General features: G+C 42.1%; 2 protein-coding genes across 2 annotated transcripts in view; one reads left to right on the forward strand and one right to left on the reverse strand.

Annotated features, from left to right (window-relative positions):
• The window catches only part of LOC112233469 (myosin-IIIb), a 53,666-nt gene extending 50,950 nt beyond the window's left edge, over nt 1–2,716 (forward strand). The window contains exon 30 of the mRNA XM_024401129.2: nt 2,379–2,716. Coding sequence (XP_024256897.1) covers nt 2,379–2,386 — 8 coding nt within the window. The 3' untranslated portion in view covers nt 2,387–2,716. The remainder of the gene's footprint in view (nt 1–2,378) is intronic.
• Nucleotides 2,717–10,446: 7,730 nt separating this feature from the next.
• arrdc1b (arrestin domain containing 1b) overlaps nt 10,447–24,348 on the reverse strand; it is a 53,473-nt gene continuing 39,571 nt past the window's right edge. Inside the window, exons 3-8 of the mRNA XM_024397539.2 lie at nt 18,356–18,406; nt 15,621–15,775; nt 13,541–13,723; nt 12,006–12,182; nt 10,965–11,430; nt 10,447–10,783 (exon numbers count right to left, since the gene is read on the reverse strand). Of these exons, the coding sequence (XP_024253307.1) occupies nt 10,716–10,783; nt 10,965–11,430; nt 12,006–12,182; nt 13,541–13,723; nt 15,621–15,775; nt 18,356–18,406 (1,100 nt within the window). The 3' untranslated portion in view covers nt 10,447–10,715. The remainder of the gene's footprint in view (nt 10,784–10,964; nt 11,431–12,005; nt 12,183–13,540; nt 13,724–15,620; nt 15,776–18,355; nt 18,407–24,348) is intronic.

Genomic DNA, 24,348 nt, shown 5'->3' on the forward strand with positions numbered 1-24,348 from the left:
AACGTTCATTAAAATACACATGCTTGGTATTGAAATAAAGCTACAGTCGTTGTGAATCTAGCCACCGAGTCAGATTTTTAAAATGCTTTTCGGCGAAAGCATGAGAAGCTATTATCTGATAGCATGCAACACCCCAAAAGACCCGTAGGGGATGTAAACAAAAGAATTAGCATAGTCGGCGCTACACAAACCGCACAATAAAATATAAAACATTAATTACCTTTGACCATCTTCTTTCTTGGCACACCTTGATGTCCCATAATCAATACTGGGTCTTTTTTGGATTAAATCGGTCCATATATAGCCTAGATATCGATCTATGAAGACTGTGTGATAAACGGAAAAAAATAGCGTTTCATAACGTAACGTCATTTTTTAAAAGTTAAAAAGTCGACGATAAACTTTCACAAAACACTTCGAAATACCTTTCTAATGCAACTTTAGGTATTACTACACGTTAATAAGCTATAAAAATCATCAGGAGGCGATGTAAATTCGATAGTTGGTCGTGTGGAAAAAATGTCCGGAAAAACACAGAGACAATGCCTCAGGTTGGTGGTCGGAGGGAATCGGTTCCCTTTGGTCGGATCTACCAAGAATCAAATCAGAATCAAATGAGGAGACTCTATACATCCTGTGGAAGCTGTAGGTACTGCAAGCTCGGCCTCATTTAATACGGTTCACCTTTAACAATGGGTTGAAGTGGCGCATGGATATTTTTTTCCATCTCCAGTGATCAGATTTTCCTGCGCTTTTCGATGAAACAGACGTTCTGTTATAGTCACAGCCGTGATTTAAACAGTTTTGGAAACGTCTGAGTGTTTTCTATCCACACATACTAATCATATGCATATACTATATTCCTGGCCTGAGTAGCAGGGCGCCAAAATGTTGCGCGATTTTTAACAGAATTTCCGAAAAAGTAGGGGGGAGGCTTAACAGGTTATTAACTTCTTGACACACTTATCCCGTTAGTGGGATCATTTTCATCAACACCCGCTGAATTGTAGAGCGCCAAATTCAAATGAAATTACTAAAAATATAAAATTTTCATGAAATCACAAGTGCAATATAGCAAATCACAGTTTAGCTTGTTGTTAATCCACCTGGCGTGTCAGATTTCAATACAGCTTTTCGGCAAAAGCATAACAAGCGTTTTATGTAAGAACATCTCTCTCAGTAGACCATATTACAAACAGCTAGCAGCCAAGTAGATTGGTCACGGAAGTCAGAAAAGCAATAAATTAAATCGCTTTAATGATCTTCAGATTTTTGCACTCACGAGACTCCCAGTTACACAATAAATGTTCCTTTTGTTCCATAAAGATTATTTTTATATCCAAAATTCCTCCATTTGTTTGGCGCGTTATGTTCAGAAATCCACAGGCTCGAGCGGTCACGACATCGCAGACGAAAATTCCAATAGTATCTGTAATGTCCACAGAAACATGTCAAACGTTTTTTATAATCAATCCTCAGGTTGTTTTTAAAATATATAATCGATAATATATCAACCGGGACTGTAGCTTTTTCAATAGGAGAGGGAGAGACAATGGCTGCCCCACTCTGTTGCGCAAACAAAACTCTGCGAACACCCAGCTATCCACTGACGCGATGTGATCTTTCTCGCTCATATTTCAAAATAAAAGCCTGAAATGATGTCTAAAGACTGTTGACACCTTGAAGAAGCCATAGGAATCTGGTTGATATCCCTTTAAATGGAAACAAGGCATCCAATGGAACAGAGCTTTCAGGAAAAACAGCACATCCTTGTTGGATTTTCCTCAGGTTTTCGCCTGCAATATCAGTTCTGTTATACTCACAAACAATATTTTGACAGTTTTGGAAACTTTAGAGTGTTTTCTATCCTAATCTGACAATTATAGGCATATTCTAGTTTCTGGGCCTGAGAAATAGGCTGTTTCAAATGGGTACGTTTTTTAGCCAAAAACTAAAATCCTGCCCCCTACACTCAAGAAGTTAACGCAACATATTTAAAAAGAAACTTACCTAATTGCATTAGAAAATGTGTATATATATATATATATATATAGGAGTGCATTCTAAGAAAAGAGAAGTGTAATTTGACACATTTAATACCTGAATTCCCACCAAAATCCCTGAACTTTATGTGCTATAATTCAGTCAACATCTGATTAGTTTTTAAAATGTAAACCATTGTCCAACTGTTGTATTTATTAGAATTGTTTTTAAAAACCTTTTAACAATTTATATGCATGTTTCTAGTCATAGTTCTGGCCAGCAGGGCTCAACAAGGCATTGTGCAATATATTGTGTCCAGACATATCTTTGTTGTGTAGTATATTTAGCTAAGCAGTGATTTAAACTGACTTATGCTATTTTTGTTTCTGTTGCAGATTCATAACCCATGTGATGGAGGGAGTTCATTCAAAGCTGCTATTTGTTGTTTTTGCCCATCTGAATGAGTTAACTGTACCTTATTCTGTCAAGCGTTAACCAGGTTTTTATAAACAAATTGTAAGGAGATACTTCCTTGTTTTACTAGTGTTTTATTTAGTCACAATTTTAATATAAATTTGCTTACGTTTCTGAATATTGTTTTATGTGTGTATGTAAATTATTCAGTGGGAATTTTACATTCACTGTTTTACTGAATGTGTTTTTTACATTTTAGATATCTGGTTGTGCAAGTTTTTTTTTTTTTCATAATAAAATCTGCAGTCAAAAAAGCTTAGGCCACAGCCATGTATTCCTTCTTTAGTTTCACCATCAGTCATCATTGAGTTATTATTTTTTATTTTTTAACAGTTAAAGAATCATCCAATATGCTTGCAGATCTGTGCAGAGGAGTGGTTTGGACTTCAACAGATATTACTAGCAGCCAGTAATATCCAGAGTAGTAGACAGATCACAGCCCAGTTTCCCAAAAGCATCTTATAATCATATGACCTATGGTTCTAACGATGAATTTATTAGCCTTAAGATGCTTTTGGACACCGGGCCCAAAACCATAGAGGCCTCTATCAAAAAGCCATGTTGTCATGGGCAGTGCCATTGAGGGCTTCCACCATTTTAATGTAGCCAACTGGGTGGGACTTCCAACTTCATTGTTTGATCCCTCCTGGTGATTCTGTTGGAGTCCGGGTCATCAGGAGCGATCAGCCAATCATTAAGAAGAAAATTAACTACTTCAAAATAGAGAGAGTACTTTATTAATCTGAGTCCATCTTTTGGTGCTGTCACACTATAATGACACCAATACAAAGATGAGTCCTCGACCTCTATGATCAGAACAGGCAAACAGGAGTCACTGGGCCATAGATCTAAATCGACCAGATTAGGCAGGGCCATAGATCTAAATCGACCATACACTGTAGGACTCCAAATCTCAAAATCAAATCAAATCAAATCAAATTTTATTTGTCACATACACATGGTTAGCAGATGTTAATGCGAGTGTAGCGAAATGCTTGTGCTTCTAGTTCCGACAATGCAGTAATAACGAGCAAGTAATCTAACTAACAATTCTAAAAAAAACTACTGTCATACACAGTGTAAGGGGATAAAGAATATGTACATAAGGATATATGAATGAGTGATGGTACAGAGCAGCATAGGCAAGATACAGTAGATGATATCGAGTACAGTATATACATATGAGATAAGTATGTAAACCAAGTGGCATAGTTAAAGTGGCTAGTGATACATGTATTACATAAGGATGCAGTCGATGATATAGAGTACAGTATCAACGTATGCATATGAGATGAACAATGTAGGGTAAGTAACATTATATAAGGTAGCATTGTTTAAAGTGGCTAGTGATATATTTACATAATTTCCCATCAATTCCCATGATTAAAGTGGCTGGAGTAGAGTCAGTGTCATTGACAGTGTGTTGGCAGTAGCCACTCAATGTTAGTGGTGGCTGTTTAACAGTCTGATGGCCTTGAGATAGAAGCTTTTTTCAGTCTCTCGGTCCCAGCTTTGATGCACCTGTACTGACCTCGCCTTCTGGATGACAGCGGGGTGAACAGGCAGTGGCTCGGGTGGTTGATGTCCTTGATGATCTTTATGGCCTTCCTGTAGCATCGGGTGGTGTAGGTGTCCTGGAGGGCAGGTAGTTTGCCCCGGTGATGCGTTGTGCAGACCTCACTACCCTCTGGAGAGCCTTACGGTTGAGGGCGGTGCAGTTGCCATACCAGGCGGTGATACAGCCCGCCAGGATGCTCTCGATTGTGCATCTGTAGAAGTTTGTGAGTGCTTTTGGTGACAAGCCGAATTTCTTCAGCCTCCTGAGGTTGAAGAGGCGCTGCTGCGCCTTCCTCACGATGCTGTCTGTGTGAGTGGACCAATTCAGTTTGTCTGTGATGTGTATGCCGAGGAACTTAAAACTTGCTACCCTCTCCACTACTGTTCCATCGATGTGGATGGGGGTGTTCCCTCTGCTGTTTCCTGAAGTCCACAATCATCTCCTTAGTTTTGTTGACGTTGAGTGTGAGGTTATTTTCCTGACACCACACTCCGAGGGCTCATTGATGGATCTCAGGGTTCTGGCTCTTGCACTGTGTCACCGTCTACTCCATCCAAGGTAATGTGATGCTGCTGTGAAACTGTTATGGATATACGTTGTGCACAACTCATGGATGTCAGAAAATGATTCGAGACGGACGTCGCAGCGGGAAAGTGCTAAATGAGAGAACTTGTGAGTGAAATTAATGAAGATCACCTGACTGAGGAAAATATTGCTGTGGTTAAGGATAATAGTGAAGTGAGTGACAATCAGGAGCCTATTGAGAAACAAGAAATGCCTGGAATTGTTGGAATCATTGGACAGTTTGATAAAAGTATTGAGCAGTGGAACTCCTATACAGAATGGTTAGAATATTTTGTTCTTGCAAATGACATTGAGGACAAAATGGTGCCTACATTTTTTTTTTTGTGTGATAGGGCCAAACATGTAATTTACTACACAGCCTGCTACAGCCAGACAGAACAGGTAAAATGACGTATGGTGATATTGTGGGAATCATGAAAGGAGACTTTTCACCAAAACCACTAGTTGCTGAAAGGTTTAGGTTCATAAGAAGAAATCAGAAATGGGGAGAATCAGTGACAATGTTTGCTGCTGTGTTAATTTAACTCACAATGCTCTGAGTTTATTTGTGTCCTAAATTACACCATTAGAGACAGACTAGTATGTGGCATACGGAGTGAAGCCACACAAGATACTGTTAGCAGAAAGTATTCTGACCTTGGCAAAGGCCATAGAAGTCAGTGTTTCCATGGAACCTGAGAGGCTCAGGAAAGTGCACAGAGATGCTACATTTTTCACCACCACCATAGGCCCTGTTCCAAAGAATGCCAAGATAGCCTGTTTAAATTACTATCGCCCCATAGCACTCACATCTAGCAATGAAATGCTTTGAAGTGTTCATCATGGCTCACATCAACACCATCAATCCCAGCAATAAAACTGGCCTTCTTTAGACTAGTTGAGTATCTGGAGCATCAGTATTTGTGGGTTTGATTACAGGCTCAAAATGGCCAGAAAGTATTCATACCCATTGACTTATTTCACATTTTGTTGTGTTATGGCCAGAATTCAAAATGGATTAAATATATTTTTATTCCTCACCGATCTACACACAATTCCCTATAATGACAAAGTGAAAACATGTTTTTAGAAATTTTAGCACATTTTATTAAATGAGGTACTGAAATATCTCATTTGCATACAGTACCAGCCAAAAGTTTGGACACTACTCATTCAAGGGTTTTTATTTTTACATTGTAGAATAACAGTGAAGACATCAAAACTATGAAATAACATATGGAATCCAGTAGTAACCAAAAAAGTGTGAAACAAATCAAAATATATTTTATATTTGACATTCTTGAAAGTAGCCACCCTTTGCCTCTGACAGCTTTACACATTCTTGACATTCTTTCAACCAGCTTCACCTGGAATGCTTTTCCAACACTTTTGAAGGGGTTCCCACATATGCTGAGCACTTGTTGGCTGCTTTTCCTTCACTCTGCGGTCCAACTCATCCCAAATCATCTCAATTGGGTTGAGGTTTGGTGGTTGTGGAGGCCAGGTCATCTTATGCAGCACTCCATCACTCCTTATTGGTCAAATAGCCCTTACACAGCCTGTGTTGGGTCATTGTCCTGTTGAAAAACAAATGATAGTCCCACTAAACGCAAAACAGATGGGATGGCGTATCGCTGCAGAATGTTTGCTGCTGTGTTAATTTAACTCACAATTCTCTGAGTTTATTTATGTTCTAAATTACACCATTAGACAGACTAGTATGTGGCATACGGAGTGAAGCCACACAAAAGAGACTGTGAACAGAAAGTATTTTGACCTTGGCAAAGGCCATAGAAGTCAGTGTTTCCATGGAACTAGCTGATAAGAGGCTCAGCCGTAGACTTCATCAGGAAAGTGCACAGAGTTGCTACATTTTTCAAAACCACCATAGGCCAAACACATCTGATTGGCTCAGAATAAAAACTGGTTTGGATCTGACAACCAGATTAATTGGTTGAAACACTAAACAGCATTTTTTAAATCAATGGGTAGTGAGCTCATTGTATGGTTACCCTAGATAATTAGGCCTAGATCATTCTAATCACTTAACCATACTGCCATTAATCTCATAGGCTACTTGTAGGTCTTCCATATTTCATTAGTTAAGTAGGTAATTTACCATTTCTTCATCCATGCATGTGTTGAATTGCTCGTCCAATTTACTATGATGAAATGCAAATTGGTTATGATCGACGATAGGTCAGTCATCCAAGGACACTGTAGTAGGCCAGTGATGTAACAAATAGGTCAGCGGGAGGGGCGGGATGTCAGGGAGGGGTTTTCTGTGCGCTCTCTAACATTACACATTCTAAACCCTCAAATGATTTACCTCACAAGTGGTTTGTACATTCTGATTTCTGAAAAATGTATGAAAAGAATGTCAAACGATATACCGTATATACAGGGGCTAACTTTAACTCACCACTAGCTCTGTCTCATGTGGTTGATAATGATATAGGCCTGTAGCCCACACACCTTGTTTGGGTCATTATATCATCATAGCAGGTGGTGGAGCTGAAGACAAGGCAATAGTCTAGATGTTGGCCCCAATATTTACTTCCATTATAAAAAGATCCAACAGTGTAGCTGTTGCAGCATGACAAAAATTAAGCAATGGCCACATACCAGCATAGAATATCCAGCAGTGATTCTGCACATTATGTGAAATTAGGTTGCCCTTGCAGATTATATTCCCTCCATCCCTTGGCAGGTATGCAAGCAGACATGAGCTCTGTGGTCCATGTGTGACACAGGGAGGCTGGCGGATTGGGGCTAAGCAGTTTCTATGGCAACAGAGGATGAGCGATGCTGCGGTAAACAGTGAGGTGGCGAGCCCGGGGATGATGCCTGAAAAGGCTGTTTCTTCCTTGCTCTTCTCACGCTCTACCCTGCTGCTCCCATTGTCATGGCTACTGGACAGTCTTTGGGCCATGTCATTGTCAAAACATTATAAGGAAGGAGGCTAAAGTATAGCATCTCAGTCACACCAAGGCATGTAGGATTACACAGGCAGAACACAAGGCATATGTTCCCATCTTTTAAAGCAGTTGATAGACCCATTTCCTTTGACGGCAACTGAGGTCACCTTTAATTCTCTATCATCCAACCACTTATAGTATCATAACTTGATATCTTTGTGCTTTGGGACAGGTCATTAAGAAACCATTTTCCTTTGCAAAACCAGTACAAAGGATATGTCAGATTATCATTTTATTGGTCAACTGTACAATTTTGATTGACTATGGTGCTACATTTTTTTCTCCATAATATTTCTCTCTCAAATGGCTACCATTTGCACCAGAAAACTGTTCACAAGTAGAAAAATACAAAACCACATGTACACCACTCACCGATTTGTGAGGGGAAAGAATGTACAGTGAAAACATGGAGTTTAGAAAGCTATAGTACCTTTGGTGAAGAGAAATAAAAACAGTGGGGCAGGATTGATAAAAGCAGCATGAAATGACTTGAACTAAGCTGCTGTACCAAACACGGAGATAACAGAATTGCACCAAAAAAAAGAGGAGATCCAAGGTCCACAAGTAGAGCTGAAATACATTTGAGGAAAATCCTCACGGGTTTCACAGCTACTTTAGTATTCATTCAGTGCATCTTCAGTCCAGGGGAGACCAGTAGATAAAACAGGGAGGGCCACAAAAGCACTCCCAGTATTCTCCTAGACAAAGAGATCCTATTCCAAACCTCTAGCACCTGGATGAGGATGATGACTATGCAGACTAATGGGAACTGGGATCATGTAGTTAAGGCTTGGTTTAACAACAACTCAGTGGACATGTACATTACACAGTATGTTTCACACAGTAGAAGGTGTAATATTATGTCTAGTGATGTTTAATGAGTGTATTACATAGTATATTTCGGATGTCACTTTCTGGTCAAGCTGCAAAGCCGGAAGATCTACTTCTCTTCTTAAAATCAAATAATATTTTAACCTTAACCATACTGCTAACCGTATTCCTAATCCTAACCTCAAATTAAGACCATAAATGTTGACTATATATTGCACATTTTGATTTAGCAGCTTGGCCTTATTTTCGGGAATCGTATGTTTCACACAATAGTAGATGTAATTTGTTAGTGATGTGAGTAAACTCTGAGAAGATGGTAAATAAAGTAGAGGTGTGATTTCTATGGTTCTTTCAGAGCTGATGCCTTATTACTTTAGAGCAGTGGTCTAAAGCGCAGATCAATTCCCAATATCATCTGCCATCTATTTTCTGGTATGTGAAGGCTTTGACAGCACGAGGCTGCCATTACAGGAGGGATGGCTATATACATTTATTCCCACAGCAGGTGCTAAAGTTTGTAATTACAGAATTGTATGAAACATAAGCCACAGTGTGGTTGGCCTAGACATACAAAAGGAGGCTGTCATTGAGACAGAAACAAGACATACAAATCAACATAAACACACAGTGGATGATATTGCCTGATGTCAAGTTGTAAAACTGAGCTGTCCAACGTTATCAACTGCCAAAGACAGGAGGGGCGATCACCAACAGGAACTGGTACACTACATACACATTCACACGCAACAACATATACATGCACTGTTTCAAACTGCCAAAAAGTGCTGTCTTGTGCTTGAACATTTCACACTGTTGGTTGTCGCACCAACAAATGTGTTATCTGCATTGACTGCCATTTCAAAAGCAACAGAAACCCTGAAGACAACCGTCTTCATCACCACATAGTAATGTAGGTAGAACAGAAGGAGTTAAGGCCACATGGGGAAAATCAGGGTACAAAATTGTATCCAGGGTTAAAAAAAAAAGAAAGAAAAAAAGAGGAAGGTAAAAGTGTTTGCATCAGATGTCATAAATGCATATCAATCCTTGCTATGTCAATTACCCCTACACACCCAAGAGTACAATGTCCCGCTTGTCTGTTTCAAGATGATGAGGTGTGACAAGATATGAAGCCCCTGGTCAGTAGATCACAGGTTGAAGGAGTATGTTCTACTTAGCAGGCATCATTGAGTTCCAGTGCTTTAGGGCTCTATTCAATCTGCATTGCAGCTTTACAGCGTGCTTGAAATTTAAAGACCATGTTCCTGCTTTAGCGGAGACTGCATTCACTGTAAACGCTGCAGATGTCGGCTCAATGGGAATTGACCTCTACATTTCTATCGTGGAATATGCAACGCTTCAGCTTTACAGATTAAATAGTGCCCTTAGTGATGGTCAGAAGCTTTCCCAATGGGCAACATTCTCTTCTGTTGATGGGCAACATTCTCTTCTGTTGATGGGCAACATTCTCTTTCGTTGATGGGCAACATTCTCTTCCGTTGATGGCCACCAGGGGGTAGGCATGCTCAGGTCCTGATGTCCAGCTAGGCCAGCCCGACTCCACCCATCAAAAGACGGAGCCACTGTGGTGGAAGTGGACAGTGATGGATCGGAATTACAGTAGTGTGCACATTTGGAAAGAAACTACAACAAAGGCCAGCTTTTGGTTGTGTCTGAAGGCTGAAGGAGAGACAGTAGCGGGCCTACAACAATTTCAAGGCATCATAGATGCAAGAATATTCTCAAATGCAAAAATGTTTAGCCTCCAATGGGCTCTAATCATGGAATATCATACCCACTATATGTTTACTCTGAAGTGTTAATTTTAGACACAGTTCATGTTCTCTCTCAAGCAATCTATATAATAGCAGGACATTTTAGTCAGGGAGAAAAAGGGGTATAAACCATCATGACACACACACAAAAAACAACAGATATGATCCCTTTTTTAAACATATTTAGAGCAGGGCTCTCCAACCCTGTTCCTGGAGAGCTACCGTCCTGTAGGTTTTCACTCCAGCCCCCGTTCCTGGAGCTACCCTCCTGTAGGTTTTCCAGGAATAGGGTCGGAGTGAAAACCTACAGGAGGGTAGCTCCAGGAACAGGGTTGGAGTGAAAACCTACAGGAGGGTAGCTCCAGGAACAGGGTCGGAGTGAAAAACTACAGGTGGGTAGCTCCAGGAACAGGGTTGGAGAGCCCTGTTTAAGTGTAACATTTAGGAGGTTAGCGTCTTCTATCCCCTTGGAGCTAGGGCTGCAGTACCCTATTTGTCCTTTAGGGAGTGTAATTGCAGTTTTGAGCTGCATTATGCTCAGTCCCCTCTCCTCTACGGCCTGCTGTTGTTGAAGCTGGAGTTGTTGCTGCTGCAGCTCTCCTCATAGGTGGGAGGGGGTTCTGTAAGATCCACATACAAACCAGAGAAACAGTCCGACAAATAGTAGACTATTGTTCATTTATCATCATAATGAAACAGAAGTGATTTACAGAATCAACTCCAGACAGGTTAAACTGTGTGTAGGAGCAGCAAGTGGTGACTAACTATGTAATAGTGCTGTATTAGGCAGGGGTAACTCACCATGTGGGTAGTCCCAGGTGCTGTACTCAGGGGGGAGTATGAGAGGACAGGACGTGGGTACTGGGGTGACGTTTCCCTCTGTAAAGAAAGGGATGGTGGACCCAGTGGACACACAGAACAGAGGCGCAGAGGTGTCGTCGGCACGTCGCTGGCTGGGTGGGAAAGCTGCACCGGGAGTGTAGCTAAATGCACTGGGGGACATGGTGGGGGGCCGGCCGGATTGGTCCTGCTGGGAGTGGCTCTTAGTGGGGATCTCCTCGCTGACTGAAGCCCCTGCACCCAACTCCTCCTCCAGGTCCTCCTCAGCTGGGGGTGCGCTGGGGGTAACCCCTTCCAGGCCGGTGTTAGGGCTGATGGGTGTTGGGGCTGGGGTTGAGGGCATAGCTCGTGACGGGGTCAAGTTGACAGCGATGTTCCCGATGTAGATGGGTAAAGTGACAACCGTCTCAGGGGATTTTAGTGATACCTGCAGCGTTCACAAAGACACAATGTAAATGTTAAATATCCTGTCATCCCAGGTGATCCTTTAAGTACAGTACTGACACAAATCGCTTTGCCATACTGTATGACGACCAAGACATCTGATCTGTTCAGATTACCATAGTTTATAATCCCTGAACTCAAAAGAGACCTCTGAAATTGAGCATGAATGACTTACAGCATACTACATGGCAGGTGCATTGGGTTAATGAGAGGATTACTACAGTATGATACTGTATGAGGAACATTGTCTGGTTCATGTTGCAACTATAACTACAGAACGAACAGTATGAGAATGGTTTACCAAGAAAAACTTCCAAAATGACCTTTTAACCTCTAATTTGTCCTTTTGGAAGTTTTTCTTGGTAAGCAACTCTCGTGATTTTTGTCATTGTTGTTGAGCACCCCTCCTTGCATTTGTTTGCTGAAGCGCGAAGTACCCACCTGAACTCTATAGGATGAACACTATACAACTGCTAAAACTCTGAAATACCACCTGTGAACAACATGCTTTAATCGGGTGGATGCCCATCAGAGCACTCGATTGAGGATGTTACTAACCTGGATGAAGTAGTCGATCTCTATGAGGCTGCAGCCGGCCAGGGCAGACTGGGGGAGGGGCGGTACGATGATCTGCTCTCGCCACTCAGCGTGTTTTCCCGCCTTCACTCCCGCCCCCTCTACCTCTGCTATGGTCCGCAGGTCGTACAAAGCTCGTTTGGTCTTATAAGTCACTTTCTGAGCAAGAGAAAAGGAGGAGGGGTATCAGAGACAAGATCTACATCCAACAAACATACAGCCTAGAGTAAACAATACAGACAAACACTACAGATCAAATATATACACTAAAAATACTCAAAAGTATGTGTACAACTGCTCGTCGAACATCTCATTCCAAAATCCTGGGCATTAATATGGAGTTGGTCCCACCTTAGCTGCTATAACAGCCTTCACTTTTCTGGGAAGGCTTTCCACCCGATGTTGGAACATTGCTAAAGGTACTTCCATTCAGCCACAAGAGCATTAGTGAGATCAGGCACGCAGTCGGAGTTCCAATTCATTCCAAAGGTGTTTGATGGGGTTGAGGTCAGGGCTCTGGGCAGGCCAGTCAAGTTCTTCCACACCAATCTCGACAAACCACTTCTGCATGGACCTCACTTAGTGCATGGGGGCATTGTCATGATGAAACAGGAAAGGCCTTCCCAAGACTGTTGCCACAAAGTTGGACAGAATAGTCTAGAATGTAATTGTATGCTGTAGTATTACAATTTCCCTTCACTGGAACTAAGGGGCCTAGCCCGAACCATGAAAAACAGCCTCAGACCATTATTCCTCCTCCACCACACTTTACAGTTAGCACTATGCATTGGGGTAGGTAGCGTTCTCCTGGCATCTGCCAAACCCAGATTCGACCGTCTGACTGCCAGATGGTGAAGCGTGATTCATCACTCCAGAGAACGCGTTTCCACGGCTCCAGAGTCCAGTAGCTGTGAGCTTTACACCAATCCAGACAACGCTTGGCATTGCGCATGGTGATCTTAGGCTTGTGTGCGTGCGGCTGCTCGGCTATGGAAACCCATTTCATTAAGTTTCTGACGAACAGTTCTTAAGCTGACGTTGCTTCCAGAGGCAGTTTGGAACTCAGTAGTGAGTGTTGCAACCGAGGACAGACAAATTTTATGCGCTCCATGCTTCAGCATTCGGCGGTTCCGTTCCGTGAACTTGTGTGGCCTACTACTTCACGGCTGACCCATTGTTGCTCCGAGACATTTCCACTTCCCAATAACAGCACTTACAGTTGACCGGGGCAGCTCCAGCAGAGCAGAAATTTGATGAACTGACTTGTTGGAAGACAGTGCCACGTTGAAAGTCACTGAGCTCTCCAGTAAGGTCATTCTACTGCCAATGTTAGTCTATGGAAATTAAACGGCTGTGTGCTACATTTTATAGAACTGTCAAGCAACGGTGTGGTTGAAATAGCCGAATCCACTATTTTGAAGGGGTGTCCACATACTTTAGTATATATAGTGTATCAGCATTTGATCAAAAGTTACACCAGTAGCAACATGAAACCGTGAGACGTGGTCGTGTGGTACCTGTATGAGACTGGCCAGCACGCAGCCCGTGTCCTTGCCTGACTTGTTGTGGATCTCAGTGGCTAGTCTGATGATCTGGCCTGGTGTGTATCCCCTCAGGTCACTGCAAGCCTTCAGCATGAGGGTGCCCGTCTTCACCAGGAGATAGCTGAACCTCTTAGTGGTCACAGCATAACTGGGTTGCTGGGGAGAAGCAGTCATAGGAAGGGTAAAACAACCAGTTCTGAGGGACAGATGAACAGAGTGTAGTAACAGAAATAAGAGCTGGGGGGAAGACCTCGTGTAATCTTCAATTATGGATGAGAAAGTGGTTTTACTGCGCTCATCGTGCAGAAATCAAATCCCATAACTATCAAACAAAATAAGGCATGATCAAATAAGTGGGCACTCTACAGGTAGTCAGTCCACTATCCTCTTCAGAAATATATACTGTTCTAGTACACAGTCTATAGCCAAGTACTATATATACACACCACCTTTTAAAAGTTTGGGGTCACTTAGAAATGTCCTTGTTTTTGAAAGAAAAGCTTTTTTTATCCATTAAAATAACTTCAAATTGATCAGAAATACAGTGTAAACATTGTTAATGTTGTAAATGATTATTGTAGCTGGAAATGGGTGATTCTTAATGGAATACCTACATAGGCGCACAGAGGCCCATTATCAGCAACCATCACTCCTGTGTTCCAATGGCACATTGTGTTAGCTAATCCAAGTGTATTATTTTAAAAGTTTAATTGATCATTATAAAACCCTTTTGCAATTATGTTAGCACAGCTGAAAACTGTTGCTTTGATTAAAAAAGCAATAAAACTGGCCTTCTTTAGACAAGTTGAGTATCTGGAGCATCAACATTTGTGGGTTCGATTACAGGCTCAAAACGTCCAGAAACAAAGAACTTACTTCTGAAACTCATCAGTCTATTCTTGTTCTGAGGAATTAAGGCTATTCAATGTGAGAAATTGCCAAGAAACTGAAGATCTCGTACAACGCTGTGTACTACCCCTTCACAGAACAGCACAAACTGGCTCTAACCAGAATAGAAAGAGGAGTGGAAGGCCCTGGTGCAAAACTGAGCAAGAGGACAAGTACATTAGTGTCTAGTTTGAGAAACAGACACATCACAAGTCCTCAACTGGCATTCATTAAATAGTACCCGCAAAATACCAGTCTCAACATCAACAGTGAAGAGGCAACTCCAGGATGCTGGTCCTTCTAGGCAGAGTTGCAAAGAAAAAGCCATATCTCAGACTGGCCAATAAAAAGAAAAGATTAAGATGGGCAAAAGAACACAGTCACTGGACAGAGGAAGATTGGAAAAAAACTGTTATGGACAGACAAATCTAAGTTTGAGGTGTTCGGATCACAAAGACGAACATTCGTGAGACACAGAAAAAATGAAAAGATGCAGGAGGAGTGCTTGACGACATCTGTCAAGCATGGTGGAGGCAATGTGATGGTCTGAGGGTGATTTGGTGGTGGTAAAGTAGGAGATTTGTACAGGGTAAAAGGGATCTTGAAGAAGGAAGGCTATCACTCCATTTTGCAATGCCATGCCATACCCTGTGGACAGCACTTAATTGGAGCCAATTTCCTTCTACAATAGGACAATGACCCAAAGCACAGCTCCAAACTATGCAATAACTATTTAGGGAAGAAGCAGTCAGCTGGTATTCTGTCTATAATGGAGTGGCCAGCACAGTCATAGGATCTCAACCCTATTGAGCTATTGTGGGAGCAGCTTGACCGTACGTAAGAAGTGCCCATCAAGCCAATCCAACTTCAGGAAGCATGGGACAAAGCCTCTTCGGATTACCTCAACAAATTGACAACTAGAATGCCAAGGTCTGCAAGGCGGTATTTGCTGCAAATGGAGGATTCTTTGATGAAAGCAAAGTTTTAAAGGACACAATTATTATTTAAATTAAAAATCATTATTTATAACCTTGTCAACGTCTTGACTATATTTCCTATTCATTTTGCAACTAATTTCATGTATGTTTTCATGGAAATGACTGCATAATAACACAAGTTCAGACAGTGAGACAGTGCTGAGACATTGGTGACTGGTGGTCTTTACCTCAATGTCGGGCACTTGATTGAGGTTGAGCAGGTTGAGTAGGTAAAAGGGCTTCTGGGCCTTGTAGTCCTTGGAGAAGCGAGGTGTGTCTATGACGGCTCTCACACGGTAAACAATTTTCCCAAAGGGCCCTTCAAAGGAGGTTGGTGCAGCCACTGAGTTGGACAGATACAAACACAGTTATTAGACAGAGTGAGATTGACTACAGAGAGTTTAAGATTGTATACTAAATGTAACTCTTGGACATAAATAATTTCACAATATCAACTGCTACAGCAGCAACATAGACCACAGCTGATTAATTTATTTCATAAAGCCTCTGCTGTCTGCAGGTGAAACCTATTAATGGGAATATGAGATTCTGACCTAAACAGTGTGGCAGTCTAAAATGGTGGCTGGTCAGTGTGTGTACTTTATCAGAGGAGGGCCAGTCAGTGCTTGGTCTGAGCAGTGGGAAGCAGATAGATCAGGACAGGGGGACAGATACTCAGGGCTCCTAGCAGCGCTGTCACTAAGTGTCTGTGCCTATCGGTCTGATCTACACAAATCCCCTCCTAACAGGACAGGGGGACAGATACTCAGGGCTCTGTGCCTATCGGTCTGATCTGCACAAATCCCCTCCTAACAGGACAGGGGGAGGACAGAGTTTATTTACAGACTTCCAAAAGGACAGAGGATAGAGGAGGAGAGATGGAGGAACGGAAACTGAAGAAGAGAAAGACAAAAATAACCATTCTGAGAGGTTTGAAGGAGAGAGGAAATGGAGAATGGTAGGATGAAGTTTAGTACAAAAAGAGATAGAGATGAGAGAAAAACCTTGGAAAACATGTTATCTACAATCTGAATACATTTACAAATGTCATACTGGGATAAAGAAATGTTCATACTGAATATCCATCTACTGTATTCAGCTCATAAAGCACAATAGGTGCTGATTCATTCAAATTGGAATGTATTGTGTCCAATGTCATGCTTTTAACCAAATACATTATAGAATTTTCCTATGAATCATTGGAATAAATAGATAATGCAAAATGGAAGATTATGAAGGACAGAGATGCATACAGAACACACAATTCAGTCTCTCACATTCTCAATATTATCAATTCCAATTCAGCCCTCCTCCTCTTGTAGCACTTTCCTGCAGACAAATGACCAAATCATCTTCTAGTGGCTTCACGGGTGGAATGTTATTAATATAAAAAACCTGCCAAAAAGCTGGTGTTTCTATGTCAAACGGTTTTGTTATATTTCAGTCTTCTATGATGTATATAAAGTGTAATATTGGGATGCAAACAAAAAATGTAATACATTTCAACTCTATATCTGACATGGTACTGGTGTCTTCTTTTTTTAAGCCCATAAGCATAAGTGTTAGGTGTATACTTTTTTTCCCAAAGTAGACTTGTTTAAGACTACCCTGATTTAGCCCACTGCAGTAAAAGGTTAAATGATCTTGTCAGCAGCGGGTGCTTCACAGGGGAATTGCCTGCTGTCAAAAAGGATTAGTGAGGAGCAGCAGTCTGGGTGCAGAAGGCTTGGCAGAACAGACACAGACAGGCTCCTGGCCAGAGGGAACCCAGCACCAGGCCAGCCAGTCACATCTCCCGAAGGAAAGAGTGGCTGTCTGGCCTCTTCTACCACTTGCTCCTCTTCTCCAGCCTCCTCCACAGAACCAAGGGCTCCTTTTTTCAAGTCTTTACTTTAAGTGTTTATGTACATTCAACAATCTTCACAGCACGAACACCAGTTTTAATGTAGCATCCCATTTGGAGGCGCTATAAAAATGTGGATTTTAAAGCCTCCCCTGTCAGCCCCTGACCTGACAACCAGCAGGGGGCACTGCCACTGGGTCACGCAGCTCAATTAAGTGCCTGGATGATTCAATCATCAGCTCTATAATTATCATGTATTCTGTTGCTGTTCTGTTGACGACGGGGGAAGGAGGGACGTGGAGAGCAGCAGGGTGATTGCAGGGGGCCCACAAGGAGCAATTAAATAGTGACAGCACTACGGGACTAAAGGACTATATATAGACAGAGTGTAGCCTAATAGACAGACAACCACTGCACTGTCTGTGCCCTCACACCTGCATGTACTCGAGTTCACAGTCCAGTCAAAGGCATTCCGGAGAAAACAAGGAATAGCATTCTACATGTCATGTGTTACGACACAAAGGAGTGTCTGTAGGGACATGATAAGTCTCTAGGCTACTGGCACTTGTTTGCTTGGCCTTTGTGTTAGTCCTTGGCCAGGGGTGACTAACATGGCCTACTTTGACATATATCACCCACTCAGACAGGAGATGTTGGCTGACACAAGGGGGGCTGGCTGACTAAGGCAGTTACGATTAAAGTGCATGTAGCACAAGGGCAGAGACATTAGTTTCAGTAATGTACCCTACTTCTGATATGAAAAGGCATTTCTTTATTTACCTGAACAAACTGTACTGAACGTTCTTATACCATTCATAATGCTATATTATATCCAGTCCAATTGTTTCATTGTTAGACAAAGAGCCAAGGGCCCTAAGCAATACTACAAAAGCAACACACACTGTGCCTATTCAGAAACTTCACGCTATCAGTGGTTATGCCTGAAAATCAGAGTCCTTCAAAAAGTCACCAACAAGAGTTCAGCTGTACTGCACTGACAAAAATAATGATATGGACCTCAGTGTGGTTGACATGGAGGAATGCAGTTCAATAGGTTTTCCAGAATTATCCCAAACTTACCTGGGATGACAAATTGGAAAGGGAAACTGTGCTCGCCAGCTGCCAGGGTACCTGTAAGAGATAGAGATAGCTTGGTCAGATAGACAGGCAAAATCACATTTAGACAGACAGACAAGTACAGACACAGACACAGAGCGCAAGGTAGACTAGTGGCCAGTCTAAGGCCTTGATTCAATCAGATCAAGCGTTAACTGGCGATATCTGACACCCGCAACGCTGGTGTTTTGGCAGTGTCGGAGGTGTAACTGCGTTAGAGCTGTCAAATCAGAGCGGCTGCTCGCGTAGTCATTGCCACAAAGTGCCCCACTCAAGTTAGAAGTTCAGAACAGGAAAGTGTAGGCTATATAGAAATAATGACACTCAAATAAAAAATCATTAAACTACATAATGAGGATTTCTATCAGCCTAATCGACGTGTAGATTACATCTCATAGCGCAGTGTTTGAACTTGTAAACCAGGCTGCATGGGATTTATCTTAATGCGGCACTGTGCAGTCAATGGCAATGTCTGCTTTAGGTATAATGCCAGGAGCCGCTTGTGGATTTGACAGCTCTAATGCAGTTCCGCCTCCGACATCACCAAAACAACAGCAGATCTGATAGAATCGAGCCCCACATTTTTAACAGCTCTCACAATGGTGTACATTAAGGGATTATGTTTTTCACTCTGCTTTTCTATATCAACCCACTGTGACATTTCAGCACAAAGGTGTGCAAGTACGATGTGTGTGTGTATGAACAGCTCAGTGGGTAACCATGGAGATCCCTAGGTTAAGCACCACACCTGCAGGGCTGAGGGTTCACCTACATTCTTTTTAAAAAAAAAGGTGCTATCTAGAACCAAAAAGGGTTCTTTGCCTGTCCCCATAGGATAACCCTTTGAATAACCCCATGGAACCCAAAATAGTTCTACCTGGAACCAAAACGGGTTCTACCTGGAAACAAAACGGGTTCTACCTGGAAACAAAAAGGGTTATACTATGGGGACAGCCGCAGAAACCTTTTGGAAACCTTTTTTTAATTTAAGAGTGAAGTTTATGTGATAAACCAACAACATTGTTCAACTGCAGTTCCAGAGACATCATTTCACTTCTGATAATACAGATAATACAACTTCAGTTTTTAAAAGTTTTGTGGGAATACACTCATATTTCACTCATAATGTGGTTTTAAAAGAACCTTGTGCCAATGGAGGCGATAAACCAATAGATACTGTAGGTTTCATAATATAGAAAACCTTGTAGACATTAAAGCCTCTCTGGCCATTAATTCCATCATAAGCCGACAGTCCAATTAAAATTGTTCAGATAGCAGTGTTCGTTCACTGCATCAAGACGTCAATGTGTTTTCCGTTTGTCTCCATTTCCTAAAGGGGAAGCGCTCAGGGATTTCCACATTTTCATTTACATCACTTGTTTACTGTTAGAGGAAGCATCTCTTTGCAAGAAAAGGCAAGGGTGTCACGCTATGAAATCAACTCTGCAGGTGCCTCATGTAGTAGCCACATTCTTCCACCTTTTCTTGCTCTCTCTTTCTCACTCAACTCTGTAGAGAACCAGTCTCCACATGCTGCTGAGAGAAAGTACAGTACAGGGACAAAGTTGATTAAACAAAGTTGATGGGGCTGTATTTCAAATGAGCTCTAGGTGAGAGACAGAGCCGTCTACTGCAGTTCAAGACAGTTGAAAACGCGTACAGCGTTTCTAGCTATGCAACAATATAGAGCAGTTGTATTATAAAGATCTTTTCACCCCCAGTTTGGTACAGTTCGACATATATTATGATGACATTTTGTGATGTTTTTGTTCGTTTTGGAGTTTGGTTAGGATTTTGTCGGCTGTTTGGACACACAACATTTTTTTCTCAAGGGCCAGCTGAAGTCTACGCCCCTTCGTCCACCGTAGGGGTGACATGAGTTTCCGCTTCTTGACAATTCAGCCCGAAACTCAGTGTGGATTCAACATGGCGAATGACAACTTTGCGCATTGATTGACTGAGGAGGTACACCAAAAGTACCTTCACCAGTATGATTCTATCTACTTGGCTGGCTAATGGCTAGCTAGCCTAGCAGCATACTCGTGCAGGGAAAGCAAGTAAACTAACTAAACTAAAGATCTTTAAAACTTTTGATCAAAAATAATTTTGTCATAGAAAGAAAATCATAAGCTTCGCAAATTGGTAACACCAAAGTCAAAGTTTAGTAGCAAGGTCCGGTTAGTCAAAATGTTGCAAACGTTTGAGCAGAGATGTGTAACTAGGCCAGGCCTACCAGGCCTAATACAACATTGGTATTGGTATTTTATTAGGATCCCCATTAGCTGTTGCAAAAGCAGAAGCTACTCTCCTGGGGTTCAACACAAAACATGAAACATTATACAGAACATCATTAGACAAGAACAGCTTAAGGACAGAACTACATACACTTTGAACTTTTAGTGGTTAGAGCGTTGGACTAGTAAAAAAGGCACATGTAGCCTACATATCAATGCATACACACAAACTTTCTAGGTCAAATAGGGGAGAGGCAAAGTGTTGCTTTACCTTTTGTTAAAACCAGGTTTGCTGTTTATTTGAGCAATATGAGGAAGTTCCATGCAATATAATACTGTATAGTATTATATAGTAGTCTATTGTAGTCTCAGTTACCCTGGTGCGGCAGGGTAGCCTAGTGGTTAGAGCGTTGGACTGGTAACCAGAAGGTTGCAAGTTCAAATCCCTGAGCTGACAAGATACAAATCTGTTGTTCTGCCCCTGTTAACAGTTAACCCACTGTTCCTAGGCTGTCATTGAAAATAAGAATTTGTTCTTAACTGACTTGCCTAGTAAAATAAATAAAAATGATTTTTGACGTTCATTAATGTTTTGGATGTGTACTAAATAGCCCTCTACTTTTTTATTTTCAAGACACAAACACCAGTGAATGGAGACAGCACGTGGTTTTGTTCTCTGCGTCCCAGCACAGCCTGTTCACCGGCCCCAAGCACTACCTCTACCCCCAGTACTGACTGGTGGTCGGTTCCCAGCCCATCTCCCGCACTGAGTTGCAGTGCAGAATTAGAAACATCTCCATGCTGGACCTGGGAAGCTCTATCCTGGGCCCACCTCCAAGACCTACTCCACTGATGCCACAGAGCAGCAGCAGTAGTTCTGTAGCAGGGGTGTGAGAAGAAGGGAGAAAAAAGCTGCAGACATCACTCACAAAGGCATTGATTGAAGACATATCTCAAGATCTCCGAGCATGTCTTGTTCGCAATGTTGTCTGTCTCACATGTCTGTTCATAAGACACTGTTTTACTATTGTTCCGAAATATTTATATGGCTCATAAATATTTGCATCTACACTCTTGACACTTCATATTTCACCCTTTTGTTGTTTACATGTCTGTTCATAGCAGACACTGTTGGACCACTGTTAAGAAATATGTATATTCAGAAATATTTGTAACTATACTGACATATTTTATTCCATAGACACTTGTTTACATGTCTGTTCTCAGCAGAGACTTTTGTACTGTGGTTTACTTTCAGAAGCAATAATAAAGGTTTATTTGTGTGCTGAAAAAGCATTACTTCATCGCAACACAAGGTGTTTGAATGCATTCTATTTGCGCTGACAAAGTACAGAAGAGCTGTGTGCCACAGATTTTACTGGCTTTTTTCTACTTGTGGTGTAGTTCAAGCTAATCTAAATTAAAACACAGTGCACACAAAGAACTGGGTCTGTGTGTACATCAAAAATCTTCATCCTTGCAGCCATGATACCAAATGCATTCTCTGACTCTCCGACAACGAGAATGGTGGTAGTTCCAGGTAGTCATTTTTTTTTTAAACTAATTTTTAACCACTCCACAAATGTCTTGTTAACTAACTATAGTTCTGGAAAGTCAGTTAGGACATCTACTTGACATGACATCTAAATGACAGAAGTCATTTTTCCAACAATTGTTTACAGACAGATTATGTCACTTATAATTCACTGTATCACAATTCCACTGGGTCAGAAGTTAACATACACTAAGTTGACTTTTTTTATTTATTTTTTTATTTCACCTTTATTTAACCAGGTAGGCTAGTTGAGAACAAGTTCTCATTTGAAACTGCGACCTGGCCAAGATAAAGCAAAGCAGTGTGACACAGACAACAACACAGAGTTACACATGGAGTAAACAATAAACAAGCCAATAACACAATAAACAAGTCAATGACACAGTTGAAAAAAGAAAGTCTATATACAGTGTGTGCAAAAGGCATGAGGAGGTAGGCAATAAATAGGCCATAGGAGCAAATAATTACAATTTAGCAGATTAACACTGGAGTGATACATGAACAGATGATGATGTGCAAGTAGAGATACTGGTGTGCAAAAGAGCAGAAAAGTAAATAAAATAAAAACAGTATGGGGATGAGGTAGGTAGATTGGGTGGGCTATTTACAGATGGACTATGTACAGCTGCAGCGATTGGTTAGTTGATTGTTAAAAGTTGGTGAGGGAAATAAAAGTCTCCAACTTCAGCGATTATTCGAATTCGTTCCAGTCACTGGCAGCAGAAAACTGGAAGGAAAGGCGGCCAAATGAGGTGTTGGCTTTGGGGATGATCAGTGAGATATACCTGCTGGAACATGTGCTATGGGCAGGTGTTGTTATCGTGACCAGTGAACTGAGATAAGGCGGAGCTTTACCTAGCATAGACTTATAGATGACCTGGAGCCAGTGGGTCTGGCGACGAATATGTAGCGAGGGCCAGCCGACTAGAGCATACAGGTCGCAGTGGTGGGTGGTATAAGGTTTTTTTTGCGAAATAGAAAGCAGATTCTAGATTTAATTTTGGATTGGAGATGTTTAATATGAGTCTGGAAGGAGAGTTTACAGTCTAGCCAGACACCTAGGTATTTATAGTTTTCCACATATTCTAGATTGGAACCGTCCAGGGTGGTGGTGCTAGTCAGGCGGGCGGGTGCGGGCAGCGAACGGTTGAAAAGCATGCATTTGGTTTTACTAGCGTTTAAGAGCAGTTGGAGGCCACGGAAGGAGTGTTGTATGGCATTGAAGCTCGTTTGGAGGTTTGTTAGCACAGTGTCCAAGGAAGGGCCAGAAGTATACAGAATGGTGTCGTCTGCGTAGAGGTGGATCAGGGAATCGCCCGCAGCAAGAGCGACATCATTGAAAAATACAGAGAAAAGAGTCGGCCCAAGATTTGAACCCTGTGGTACCCCGATAGAAAATGCCAGAGGTCCGATTTGACACACTGAACTCTGTCTGCAAAGTAGTTAGTGAACCAGGCGAGGCAGTCATTAGAAAAACCAAGGCTATTGAGTCTGCCGGTAAGAATACGGGGATTGACAGAGTTGAAAGCCTTGGCCAGGTCGATGAAGACGGCAGCACAGTACTGTCTTTTATCGATGGCGGTTATGATATCGTTTAGTACCTTGAGCGTGGCTGAGGTGCACCCGTGACCGGCTCGGAAGCCGGATTGCACAGCGGAGAAGGTACGGTGGGATTCGAAATGGTCAGTGATCTGTTGATTAACTTGGCTTTCGAAGACTTTAGATAGGCAGGGCAGGATGGATATAGGTCTGTAACAGTTTGGGTTTAGGGTGTCACCCCCTTTGAAGAGGGGGAGGACCGCGGCAGCTTTCCAATCTTTAGGGATCTCGGACAATACGAAAGAGAGATTGAACAGGCTGGTAATAGGGGTTGCAACAATGGCGGTGGATAGTTTTAGAAATAGAGGGTCCAGATTGTCTAGGCCAGCTGATTTGTATGGGTCTAGGTTTTGCAGCTCTTTCAGAACATCTGCTGTCTGGATTTGGGTGAAGGAGAAGCTGGGGAGGCTTGGGCGAGTAGCTGCGGGGGAGGCGGAGCTGTTGGCCAGGGTTGGAGTAGCCAGGAGGAAGGCATGGCCAGCCGTTGAGAAATGCTTATTGAAATGTTTGATTATCATGGATTTATCAGTGGTGACCGTGTTACCTAGCCTCAGTGCAGTGGGCAGCTG

Source organism: Oncorhynchus tshawytscha, linkage group LG33 (assembly GCF_018296145.1).
Source record: "Oncorhynchus tshawytscha isolate Ot180627B linkage group LG33, Otsh_v2.0, whole genome shotgun sequence".
In the NCBI taxonomy this organism is placed as follows: domain Eukaryota; kingdom Metazoa; phylum Chordata; class Actinopteri; order Salmoniformes; family Salmonidae; genus Oncorhynchus; species Oncorhynchus tshawytscha.